The following is a 14,046-nucleotide window of genomic DNA, read 5'->3' as shown; positions in this document are numbered from 1 at the left end:
AAATATATAACCACTAACATATACCTTGAAAACTAAACTGTATCATTCTAAATAACTGACATGAGTGCCAGCCGCAATGGGATCCAGTTACAGGATGAGAACCCTAAATTTATGTGTCTATGTATGACACAGCTGTTTAAAGCCCCCATTAGTCAGCGGAGATCCAGTCAACAAAAAAGAAGTCTGAAGACCTATTCAGCTGAGCAACAAGTCAATATCTATATTAGGATAAAATGCATACCCTTCTTGATTTATTTTATTGTATTGACTTGAACCTTGAATACTATGGGTGCTAAGGCACTTAATTCACATAGTTATCTATCAATCTCTTATTCCAGAGATGAACCTCACCCTTCTAGTCCAATAAAATAAGCCAGAACATTCATAAAGAAAAAAAATCTACCATGATTTATTGACACTAAAGTTAAAAATATTTTAATATTTTTAAAAGAGGATTTTAAAAGTTAGGAATGTGCTTTTCCCAATGCTTGTGCATTTGTGCAATGTTATATATTCAAAGTCAATTTCAGAAGTATGTGCAACAAAAATGAATTACACATAAGAAGAACCTCAGGTTCAGATTATACACACCGAGTAGCAGTAAGGAAAGGAAACAGGATTTTATTATAGAACTTTTTTTCCCCACAGTTTACTTTTAGATACCTGTGTTGAGAGAGAGAGACCTGCAACATTTTCTTGGTGAGTAGGTTCTAATACTTTTTGGTTTTAAATATGAGACTCACCTGTTCTGCTGCCTCTCTTTTGACATTATAGGTATCCAAGTGTTCTTGGAGCTCTAGAACACTGAACTTCAATGTTTCTAGCAGGCCACAAGACATTAGCTGAAAGATGAAAACAATCACCTCTGTAACATCATGTAACATCTGACTATAATCCATAAAGTCTAATATCTAAATTATAAAATATGAAATTCCAAGTCCACATTTGGAAAAACCTCTCTTGATCTGTTGGCAAGTGCAAGCACAAGACTGATGACAAAATCTGATCACCCTTAACATCAAGCAAGACAACAATACAGTAATACCTGTCATTTTTCCACCATAATCAAGACATCCATGGACAGATTTCTCCCCTAAAGGGCTGAAAAATCCTAGCCTGCATACTCTTATCTTACATGGAAGCCATTCCACATATTTCATAATCTTTGTGAATCTTGCTTGGAAAGTTTTCCAGTTCAACTGTATTTTCTCTGAAAGCAGGAGACCAGAACTTCCCCAAAATTCAAGATGTAAGTATATCAGGGATATGTACATTAGCTCAATGACGTTTTGTTCTGATGTCTCTTTTCTTCATTATTCTAGCATAGTTATTTTTTTTTTTTTACTGCTGCTGAACACTGAGCTGACTTCTCACATTAATATTTATTATAACTCACGATTTCAAGTTGCATAACAAACAATTCAAAGCCTTCATTGTATATTTGTAGCTAGAATGTTTTTCTCATGCATCGTTGAATACATACATAAATGGTACTATTTTAAAAGGCAAAGGTGCTGCTAGATAAGTAGTCTTCCTTTTCTTCTCTGTGCAAAGAATACAGAATAAATATGAACAAGCACGGAAGGTAAAGAATAGCAAGGGAATTTAAGTGATATCTAGTATCAGCAAGTTTCCTCACTACTGTTCATTGTTACAGCTGGAAGTTATTTTTGGAGGAAACGCACTTCTCACTTGTGTTTTCAATTGTTAATGATACATAGTGTCTACCTAACATTTTAATTACTTTCTGATCTCAAGTGTAAAAAGCATCTTTTTTTTTACATCCCAAAATTATTCAGATGTTTCAATTAGTGACATGAGAGAAACGTTTTAAAAGATAAAAATATAATTAACACAATTCATTAAAAAGTTTGAAAACCTTCCCAAGCATTGCTATTGGCCAAATGTTAAAACATCATTTTGTGTGTTACATAAACATGTTTAAGCAGACAGGTATTACAACGTGTAAGTTCATGAGATTTTTACCGTTTCTGCGTCCACAAAGACCGTTGGACATTCTGAACATATCATCATCACTTCCAGAGAACTTCTAAATTTTGTTCCAATGCGCTGTAGACTTTCGCCAAGAAAGCTGACCGAATCATTTGTTATAGATACAAACTTCCTTTGAATGGTCTACAAACCAAATCAGAAAAACATTTATTTTACACTGTATTTTTACTGCCCTTCCTTCTCTGGCTTTTTAGATTAGGAATTTCAGAGCAAGAATTTTCCATCATGAAAGCAAATATTTTTGTCATTAAATTACAAACTACTACATAATTTGTTCTGAATATTTAAACAAGTTCTTCCATGGATAAGGTAGAGTATGAATTCTTCACACGTAATTTACTTCATGGTTCTAACCCTAGACCTCCCCATACATATGGGACAAAATGCATGCTAGTGTGATAAAACAAAGGGAGGCTTGCACTGGGAAATTTGATAGACCAAACAGCAGGCAAAATTAATATTGGAGATATAAGAAAGGGTTGGAGTCGTAAGGTCTTGGTTTGTAGTACTGAATTCGTTCTTAGTTCACATGGCATGTTGCCTGTAAATAAAATGGAATAATCGTGCTTCTATCCCATAAGAAGTTGCAAAGAATAATGTATGTTCAAGTGGTACCACTTTGAAAATGTAAAAAACCCATCCCCTACATAGAGGGAGGAGGAAGCCAGAAAAAGTAAGCACTTTGTGTTGGATACCAGACCTATGAGGTAAACATAGTCAGAAAGGCATTTGAAACTTCCAGCTTTAGTGGATCTCCTGGTGTTTCTATTACTTTTTTTCAGGAAAAAAACTTTTCTCACAAGATAGATGCGAGATAAATTAATTGATGTCTGTCATAACGTGATCCCATAATAATGAATCCCACAGAAAACCCAGGAAGAAGTAATTAATTCTGTAATCAGCACAGAACTTGGGTGACATTCAGAAAATAAAAGAAAGGATGTAACCTGAGCTAAGAGCTTACAAAAAACACTGATTCCACTCTCCCCACCCCCGAGTATAATCACTCCTAGACAATAAAGGGTGTATGACCATATAACATTATTTTAACAACATGGGTTTTCTGTCTGCTTTTCATTTGCTTTCTAAGGCTTCTTGTTACCATAACCCCGCAGCTTTTGCAGTTACAGAAGGGAAAGCAGGAGGAAAGGGTTTCAGACAATCAACCAGGCACTGGCAATTCACTGACCTGAAACAATCTTGAGAAGACGTGAAATGTATAGACAGCACAAGATCCATCTGTATCTGACAGCATTTGATTGACATGGCAGCGCCAGGCTTGCTCTTCATCATCATATGCCACTGGTTGGAAAGCTGCCAATATGGCAGAAAGAAATGGTGAAGGAGGTGGGGAAGTTTGTACTTCTGGGAAACCATCTTGGTCGTCTTCATCTTGGCTACAAATAATAAAAACCAGAAATTAATGCCTCAGTAATGTTTTTAGGAAAAGAACCCTCCATTTTGCTAAGAATTAAAAAGAAGAACTTGGAATTCAGAACAGTGTTTTGAAAAATAAATAATCAACTATGGTAACTATGAACCAATAAAAGAGCTGAAAACCAAAACCTTCCGATTTTGCAATATAAAAAAATAGCTTATACTCTCAAATACCTCCAAAGTTTATTAAAACATGTTATTTCTACACGTATCTATAAAGGGCTATTTGTAGGTGATATATAGCTATATGCAGCACTATACATATATATATATATATATCTAAAGCTTTCAGAAACTAGTATTTTTTGCTTGCCCTCAATAACTCAATTAACATTCAATTCTTCAGATTTTTATCCATCTAAACATATAGTCCAACAATATCTATAACAAATTCTAGCTTTCCTTAAGAGAAACACAAGAGCTAAATTTAGCAGTGAAATACTATTTTATAACTGTCTTGAGTAACATCATAAGTGAAAGGAGACAGATTGGAACACTTTCATTTTTATGGGCAATCAATTTAATGGGCCTTTGTTCAAAGAGCATTCGGCAGCCATACTTTCCATTAAGTACCAAGCCTCCAATAAAAATATCAAAATATAAATTAATCAATGCTACAACTTACAATAATTAACTTAATTGTTAAAATTTTCTGTATTACCAGGAATTATACATTTTGACAGTTCTTGTATAATTGTACTTACATGGCAAAAATACGTGTGGGAGGATTCCAACTACAGATAGTTTATTAAAATAATTTTTTAAACACATTATTTTTCTCTGGAACAATCATGTCATTCACAGCGGCACCAAGTATGTCTTAAACAAGACTTAAATATGTCTTAAGAAGTGTGGGTGCTGTTTTTAAGGTACATTCATTTTAGTAGCACAAAGCTCAAGCTAAGATGCAATCCTTTTGAATATCTGTAAGGAGAGCTTCAAAAAGATTTTCAGATATTTTCTAACTAGTGTATGAACCCTATAAATAATCACCTGTCACTCTTCAAAATAGAGCTATGGGGGTTTTTGTTTGTTTGCTTAGAGTAAATAAACTAAAACCATAAGAGATTTTTCAGTTGCTCATCAGGTAATAACTGCTATTGACTGGTACCAGCCTTGACTTCTTGCAAGGTGTGTTGCAGCAGGTTGCACAAGGGATTACAAGAGTCAACTTCTCTGTCCCTGTCCCAGCAGAAAAGCTCCGGTTGTGTCCTTTTCTGTAAAAGGCTCCTCTGACACAACATACTTTATGTTCCTATATACACTAAGTCTATGTCTTATTCCCTCCAAACTTCTAAATAATTTTAAGTTTCAACAAGCCTATGAATGATTTGGAATTTTGTTGTTGGTTTTGGTGTGGGTTTTTTGTTTGTTTTCCCTCCTTAGACTGATACCTTCAAGGAACTTAAGAGTTTCACTTTAAATATGACTCAGCAAGCTAGGACTAACTATAATTGTTCCTCCCAATAATTACTTTCGCTTTCCATATTAAAATTAAAATTTTAAAAAGTTATTTTATTTTAAAATGTCTTAGAAATACACAGGAGACTTAACACTGAAAATAAACCTTGCACAAATTCAAAGACAAACTGGCCTGACTCCTACAGAAGCTTCCCGCCCCACTCCCCTCTCCCCACTTTTCGGGTGCCAAAATAGGTTCTGCCACAATTCAGAGCAATTTAAGGGCTTTTCCATGTTATACTGCTTGCAGCTGGTGGCTGCCAAGAAAATGCTCCAAAATGCCCTCTGACCTTTTTTCACATTTCTAGTCTATTGATGGTGATGAAACGTGCTAGATTTCTTTATTCAAGAATTCTCATCTTTTCCTGCACAGCTGTTTTCCCTGTACCAGAAACAACTGCTGGGCAAACGACTGAGTTTATTTGCTCTAACAGGCAAAACCAATAAACCCTTATTTTAGATGTGGAAACCATCATTTTAGATACTTATATTATGGGATGCATGGAAAAGCCCACACCATAAGAAAGCCTACTTTGTTTGATTCCTGCACTGATAATAGGTAATTTCTGTTACTTAGAACCATTATTAATCTTACCTAGACAAACCAGAGAAATCAGCTTCTTCTTCTTCACATCTCTCATCTAGTTCTTTCAAAGCCAGCGTGACATCCTCTTCACAGACAGATTCAGAATAGCTCTCGGGAGCTGCTGCATCCACCAGTTCTGGGGTCTCTTCCAGCTCAAGAGATTCGTGACAGACCAGGGAGTCTTGCTGTTCTTGTAACAGATATGACCCAGTGTCTTCACTAGCAGAGCTAACCTGTTCATCCCTTACTGCTGAACTGCCTTCCTGTGAATCAAACATACTTTTATTACTTTAATTGTCAGGGCTCATGTGTTCTTATCAGTGTTTCTTATGGTAAAGTAACAGAGTTATAAATGTTTACAAATATCCATTTGTATTTTAATCATTCAGCCCTTTGGATTGTTCACACAGTTTTACTTGAGCAGAGACAGGAAGTCTATTTGCAATATTTATAACTTCTAGTTAACATTGATATCCTACAATATGACTTATTATTTACAGCAAATACAATTTCTCAAATACACTCAATTACATCTGTTAAGAGAACTTTCCTAGAAAAATATCTGCAAATAGCCTCAATCATATTTAGATCACAATAAACATAATCAAGACTTTCATATTTTACTTTTCCAGGTAAGCACTATTAATAAAAGTACTGCCTCATGCTTGCCTTTTGGGTCCAGGACTAGGAACTAGTACAGATCATTTCTTCTTTCTGTTCTCCATTTTAACAAGTTTCTAAAGCATAATGGACCAATAGTGTAAGAGATGAACAATGGAAAATGGGACATTCCACTGTTTTTATTATTTTGCCATTTCTGCTAATATGGAGCGCTTTAAATGTTTAACCCTGAATCTCTAAATATAGGATTTCAATCACTGGCAATTATAAAGAGACAATGATTCAACTCAGCTTGGTAATATTAGAATGAGCCTTTCTCCCTTCCCTCTTCCTGCATTAGCATTATTATTAACATTGCTATATTGAACAGAGGACTTAAGATTTAGTTAATTTATGATGAATCCATTTGAAACCTTTTATTGGATTTTTCTGTGGAATAAAAATAACATTTTCTTTTACTTGCTGTTTCCTAAAGGCACAAATTATCACAAATTTGCATTCCTAGTGTGCTGGTCTTCCTCTACTGGCATATCCAAGACTGGCCAACAAATCTTTGGGCAGCCTCTAAGCATACACATCAGTTCATGGCTTTCATCAGTCTAAACAGATCCTCTGACAGACAAATAGCTGTACACATATTAGAAAAGGCAACTCAGCTTTGAACAGAACTATATTATTTTCTTTCACAGTGATCCTAACCTTATCTCACTCTGACTACGGTACTCCTCAATGTGACACTGCTGTCACTTGACACAGCTAGTGACCTCACTTCAATGCCTCTTTTGTAAAAGTTAAATCTGGAATTTTATTGCACAGAGCAGCATTTTGTCACACTGAGCAGCTAAGGCACATGGAAATGCAAGACACTTCTACAATACTACAGCAAAGTAATGTACACTGAAGCAGTGCTCCATTTCTATTATAGATGTTACTGTATGATACAGAGCTGCACTGATCATGTCTGGTAGATGTACATATGAGGGATACAATTTTAGCAAACAGGTGCTAATTACTAGTTAATAAATTTACAGCTAAGTTAGTCTTCATAATGCCATGACTCCCAGTTTCTGAAGTTTTCTGTGTAACATTGGACATGCCTTTACTACCAAAATTAATGTTTTTTAAGTAACTTAAAAATGGGATTTATATAGTGGACAACTACACAGAAACTAAGGAAAATTACTTCTAGTACATGATTCCCTCATAAATCTACAGTGAAAGTGAGTAATGGAGAATCATTTTAATCAGAAACTTTCAAATACTTAAGCTTGTAAAACTTACTGTACAAAACAGAAAATATTCTTGTAAGCTAGACGGTAAATTCCCAGCTGGAATGTGAAAGGTCCTTTTTGCTATTACTGGGAATCCACCCAATAGATTTAAGTGAACTATTTACGTAACTGTTCAGCATCCCTACAAAAGAAACAAGGAACTAAAACTGCATCTAACCAGCACACACCCTTGTTTTTAAATAATGGCTTCAATTTTTAAAAAATTTGACCTAAGATAAATTTTGATACATATTTATTTATATTAAAAACATTTTGAGAGCTGATACTTGGCATACAATGAAATGCCTGTATTGAAATAATTATGTAAAGTATATGAGCATAGGAAAAAACAACTGCAGTAATGATTCTATGCTGAGTTGTGCAGTATAAGAATTCAGAACACAATCAGTTTTACTGGCTTCACAAATTTTTCATATGTGCATATTTCCAAGCTTATTCTGTTAAGAAGCAAAAAGGCAACAAAATCCAATTAGATAGCTCACTTTTGTAGAGAGGTGACTTTAAATGTTTGAACTGTGCTTGAAGAAAACACACGTATTTGACCGAATCCCATATTCTAGACAAGCATAAAATAAACGTGGAACACATGACATTTGGTGATTACATTTATATGCATTAGTCATTAAACTAATTTACAGCTCAGTTTAAATGCTTTCAACATTTTTAATGACACTGGTGCTTTTTTTGTGTGTATGTTTTCACCTGAATTATCAGAAGTACAGTGATTCTATAAAGATAGCTGCAGAAGAACAGTGAATCCAAGTACCAAAGTACGCTCCGTTCGATCACGGTGAATTTCACTCTATAAAAACCCAGCTTATATAGTGCTTCTCCCTTTTGAAATCATAACACAAAACATCTATCCTATGTGGAAAAAAATAATCCAGATCAAGTATTCTTCCTCACGCAAAATTCTGTTGGAACAAAATGCATGTTGTAGACAAGCAGACAAAGCACTAACAGAACAATTTGCCTGAGGATCTAAGCACAAGTGCTTTATGAAAGTTGAGACAATTTTTCAACTGCCATGTAACCAAACACTTTTTAAAAAAAAAGCATATAGATAATTAAAATGGAAAAAAAATGAAAAATGGGGGAAAAAAGCTGCTTTATAGAAGTCACAGTAATATACTTTTAGAAGGTGAGGATTTTATCATGGGAAACGAGTCACCCATATTTTCGCTTTGTTGTACTTGGAGTATGTCTTTTGTTCTTACAGTTATCTCCATTAAACGTTACCTAGGTGGGTGGTTTGCCTGTTAACAGGACTGATTTTCTCCGTAGCAAACAGGTTTAACTAAAGCCTTTGTTCAGAAAGGCCAGTCAGGTGAACCCGTCAGTTGACTGCTAAAACCAAGTTTGGTGAAGACTTGTTCTTAAGTTTCAATGATGTATGGATTACTCAAATTAATAGCTTAATTTTCTGGAAAACTCAGTAAAACTGTACATTCTCTTAAAGATGGGATGATCAATGCTTGTCCAAGTAAAAATAAGATTGCCAGTAGCACCAATAATTTTAACTGAAGAGATAAAGTCCACCTAAACCAAGCCACTTCAAATTAAAAGAAAACAACCCACAACCAAACAAAACCAAACAAACCAACCAACCCACAAATCCCAACATATTGAGATTTTAGCTACAACTCCTAAATATTGTAGGAACTGTAGCATATAAGAGTATTATTTTAATTGAGTTTTTTTTCTTTTAAATTATTGAAAAGATTTCAAAACCCAAGAAACTGAAGTACTCACAGATTTGCAGGCGGCCAATAGCTTGAAATCTGTCTCAGTCCACACAGGCCTTTCCAAAAAAGTATACCACTAGCATCTGTGGTCCTTTTTAAAGGATTATTTAATGGAACCAACTGCAAACACAGCTGGCCTGAGGTTTTATTCCCATGTAGCACCAATCACATTAACCCAAAGAAAGCAAAAAAATAAAAAAAGGAGGGGTGGCAATAATAAAGCATTTGAAAGAAAATGTTGCTCAAGAAGGATTTCAACCATATCAAGTCAAAGCATCTTGAATATTAGCCTATTTTCATTCTGCACCATGAAATGATCATTATCAGCCCTTCAAGAATATTTTTAACCTGTGGTAAGTTCCCTCAGTCCGTCCCAAGTAGTCTTCATACTGAGGGAACATTTTATAAGAACATTCCAACAGGTTAGAAATATTAAAAGCAAATCAAATAATCACTGTAACAGATGAAAATTCAGTTGAAAAGAAAGCCAAAGTTGCTACTAAACACTAGAAGGAGCCCAAATCAGCCATGCACCAGCCCACATTTCTCCCCACCTCAGGCAGCTGGTTGCTAGAGTTATCTAGAGAAGTTGCCTCCAAACTTGGGGTCTCAGTTCTGATTTGAAGCACTTCTTCTGTTCCCACACTGCTAGTGGAATCCTGAGACTGGAGTGATAAACCAGCATGATCTGATACTGTTTCATCTAAGGCAGAATCACTGCTTACCTAAGACAGAAAAGACAGAAACGTGAAATTCTTCATAGTTCGTTGAACATACAAATTACAGGGAAAAAACATATCAGTTTTGAAATACTGTGTATCAGTATGGTCAGCTATTTGAATTTATTTACGTATTATGAGTTTTAACAGCTTTACACTAAAACCATTATAAGCATCTGTCCTGGTTTTGTTAAAAACAAGTTTCTCTTTTAGTGAATTTTCCTGTCAGCTAAAGTCTTCTTACTAACTGCACTTTTCTGAAAGCTTTTTGGCAGACGTAGCAATGGAATGCAAGGTTGCTGATAAGGATCCACATCCTGCCAGAGAGACAAGCAGTGAACTGAAACAGGTGACCAACTGATCAACTAAATATTCCATCCCATTCACGTGATACTTCATATAAAAGTGAGAGATCACGAGGATCTTGTCCCATTTCCTTATGGCCGACATTAGGAGAGGACCTTGCTAGTTATCCCTGCGAACTGAGGCCTAGTGACAGGCTGAATCCAGCTCCAGTTGGCTGCAGAGTCCAGTCCAGGACTTTGGGTGCCGGCTCTGCAGTTGCTGAGACTTTCAAGATTGGTTTTGTATATTTTGTATTATCTTCTCTATTTTATTAGTAGCATTAGTAAAACATTTTTAATTTTTCCAACTCTCTTCTCTCTGTCCTTCTTTCCATTCCAATTGCCTGTCCTTAGTGGGAAGAAGGGGGTGGGTGGGAGGAAAGGGGAAAAGAGGGGGAGAGGGGGTTAACAAAACATCTGCCACGGTTTATTGTCACCCTGCAATCAAACTTTGACAGCATCACATGTATTTCTGTAACATTTAACTTGGAATAGAAGTTCGAAGTTATCTTTGGCATCCAGAAAATTATTTCCTTTCTTGTTCTTCAAGGTCTTTGGCACTGGTGAAATGCTTGACTAAAAACACGGAAGAGCAGAGCTCTTTGTTATGGGCAACCTTGCCTGAAGTCTGAAAAGTGGCATACTATCCCTGCTGCTTCCCAACCAGTCAATTTTATCCTAATTTTATTTATGCAATGCAGAGAGACTTCTCAGTGGCCAGCATTCTTGATTTTCCTCTATTCCATGTACACAAGCTTCAAAATCCATCATTAAATTAGCAGTTTCATTGGTTAAACACAACAGAGGTTCCCACAGGATCACTTACTGCTCTTGTTCTTATTTAGTATTTGGGGTTTTTTTTGAAGCTAGGGATTCACAAAGACACAGTATATATAACGCATGCAATGTTGTGCTTAAACAAATATTCTAAGTATAAGGACACTAAGAAAAAATAATGTTGTACTGGAATTATAAACCTGTCGTGTGCCATCAGTAGGTAAAGTAACTCTTCCCTTTCATTGATGTTGTTATGAAAAAGAAGCTTAGCCACATTAATCTAGCTCCTCTTTAGTTCACTTAGGCTGAAAGCATGAGCCATACTTATGCACTGAAAATGCAAGTGAAAGCTTAAGTTCTCAGATTCCTTTCACAGAAAAATAACTTGCCATCTGTGACCGAGAGAGTATCTGACTTGCAGTCAGGGCTGCTTCTTCTTCTGAAGACTCATCGGTATCTTCCTGGTTGGTCAAGTTCAAACTGGGTGTGCTACCAGAGTACTGACATTCTTGAAGAGACGGTGTGTCTCCTTTGTCAATACTGTCAAGAGAGCGCCTACGAACACCCCAGTTGAAGTTGTCCATGCTTTCACCCTGTAATAAAAAAAGGTTACACATGTATGTATGTATGAATTTAAACATAATAAAATACATACACAAATGTAACACAGAAAACACAAGTACTGAATGCATTATGAACAGAGTTTCAATCAGCCCTTTAATTTCATTAAAATTTTAAATACCTTGTTAAATTATGTTTGTAGATAATTTTAAATATATGGCAAATAAAGTAGAAATCTTTCTAATATCTTCTTGGAAAGTAACTCAATAAATAATCTAGAACTATATTGGTATCAATTTTATATATCTGACTAGAAAGTACAAACACACCACAGACAACAACAGATGAACAAGCCAGGGCACCAGGCTGCAACTTACCTGCAGCTCCTGGTTAGCAAAAAGGAAAACACATATAATTAGAAAGAACGAGGACAAACACTTAAAGATACTCTAGAACCAGGGAAAAATGTTTTATTACGTAAGATTTGCCAACAATAAAAGACTGATTCAAGCTCTGAAAAAAAGCTTTAGTCAAAAAGCTAGTATTTAAAATAATTTCTCTTTCTAATGGGAGATTGATTAAAAAAATAAACAAACTGATGACAAAACACTAAAACCAGCATGCTCATGATACATTTCCTCTAGCATAACATGTAAACCAACTGTTTCAACAAACATTAGATGAAATTGTTTAACTAACACACACAAATCTCAACTGACCACAACCAACTGACAAAGCATCATCAACAATAATTATACACAGGTTGTAGAAAAAACAGTGTCCTCAAACTGTTTCATCAGCTAATTTGTGTCAGTTTTATGAAATGCACCCTGAACACCAATAGCCGGACCCTTTCTGTTTGCACATTTTAAAGCTGAGATACTTGGCTTTCAAACATCCAACATACTAAGTGAAATTCATATCTTAAAAATACTAGTGTCTTAATTCACAAGTACAATAATGATCTTTGATTTTCTCCAGCACTTTGTGAACCTTCAACAATTCATCTAAGCAAGGTGGAAAACCTGAGCAGTTCACTTTGCCAGCCTACAGACAGTTACGAAAATACCACATCTAGCCCCAAATGTGCAAGCGCGGGTTCTAAAACTGCTCATACAGAATGTCTCCTGTGATGACTTAGGAGATCATCATGACGTGTTACATGTGCAAAGCAAACTAAACATTTTGTAGTCTCTCACTTAGTGAGTTATTTTGCTCCAAAAAAGGTGAAAAGTTATGGTAAAGCAAAAGAATGCCAACAACAATGAAGTACTACTTCTGTGGGCTAAAGCACTTCAATTTAATCTGAATATTACTCAGATATTAATGTAAAAGTCCCAGTTTATATTGTTGGCATTTAATTATTAGCAACAAGGAACATTCTGTATTTTTGGTGCAAAACTAGGCAGCTCTTTTATCAAGTGCACAATTTAAACGTAATGCCCTAAATTTGTACAAGCTCTGGGTTTTTTTCTGCAACTATAGCACTACATGTTGCATACGGGTAAGCAATGAGAAGTAATCTATCTTTTCTTCAATATGATCTGCTATTAGAATAATACAGAAAATTAAGTTAAACTTGGGTTTGGCAAAGTTTTGAACTTTTGGCATCCTGCCTGCAAAGCCCCATCTAGTGTTAAAGTATTTTTTTACTGCTATTGCGCCTTGATTATTCTGAACTGTTTGACTACTTGCATTCAATATAGGAAATTGTATCTGTATAATGCTTGCTCACATACATGCAACAGACCATAATAAGTCTGTATTTTTCCTAGTAGATGCAAATATTGGCTGAAGTGAAGCATGAAGAAAGTGAGATAAAACCAAAGTATTAAGGGAAAAAACCAAGATTTTGGAAAAAAGGGCTGGATTAATCAGAACAATCTCAGGGTTCAGATAGGCAGATATTCTTTCCTAGTAGTTTGTTGACTCATGACCTGCAAGAGTTTCTATTACAAATTCAATATTTTGTATGGACTGTAACAAATACACTGAAAGAAACTACAAAGTATTTGATTTCTTCTCCCCGTCCTTTTACAGTCATACTTTTAAGCTTTAGCAAACTCTAGTCTGAAACTTCTTATTTATCCCAAACAAATAACAATTGTTAACAGAATCTTTACTATTTCTCGATATTTAATTTTGCTTTACCTCCCCTCTCTCTTTTTGTTACAGGAGGAGAAGTTGAAGAAATGTAAGAACTGCAACAAACCAGGTATAATATAAAAGTCATCGCAAGCAATTATGGTGACCAAGTCAATTGTATAAATGAAACAGTATGTCATATAGTTTGTGACTTTGAAAACTATTCTTCACATTTTCAAAATGCAGAAACATGTCAGGAACAAAGATAATGCTATTTTTTTAACATATTGTTCCACAATTAAGCTTTCTACTGCATACCCAGATGTTCATCCTGTCATTGGATAATACTGTCGTATCACTTGCAGAATAAGCCACTTAACATCCCTAAAAAAATCCAAACTCTCA

The 14,046-nt window shown here is 35.3% G+C and overlaps 1 protein-coding gene across 6 annotated transcripts in view; it reads right to left on the bottom strand.

Annotated features, from left to right (window-relative positions):
• The window catches only part of FRYL (FRY like transcription coactivator), a 170,770-nt gene that overhangs the window by 13,386 nt on the left and 143,338 nt on the right, over nucleotides 1–14,046 (bottom strand). For all 6 annotated transcript variants that reach the window (XM_080343143.1, XM_080343142.1, XM_080343138.1 and 3 more), the window contains 6 exons: nucleotides 11,385–11,588; nucleotides 9,710–9,880; nucleotides 5,507–5,760; nucleotides 3,203–3,410; nucleotides 1,987–2,136; nucleotides 744–842 (listed from right to left, as the gene is read on the bottom strand). In XM_080343143.1, coding sequence (XP_080199269.1) covers nucleotides 744–842; nucleotides 1,987–2,136; nucleotides 3,203–3,410; nucleotides 5,507–5,760; nucleotides 9,710–9,880; nucleotides 11,385–11,588 — 1,086 coding nt within the window. The remainder of the gene's footprint in view (nucleotides 1–743; nucleotides 843–1,986; nucleotides 2,137–3,202; nucleotides 3,411–5,506; nucleotides 5,761–9,709; nucleotides 9,881–11,384; nucleotides 11,589–14,046) is intronic.

The sequence above is a fragment of the Nesoenas mayeri genome, assembly GCF_963082525.1.
Source record: "Nesoenas mayeri genome assembly, chromosome: 4".
Classification (NCBI taxonomy): Eukaryota; Metazoa; Chordata; class Aves; order Columbiformes; family Columbidae; genus Nesoenas; species Nesoenas mayeri.
This window is presented reverse-complemented; position numbering and strand designations above follow the sequence as displayed.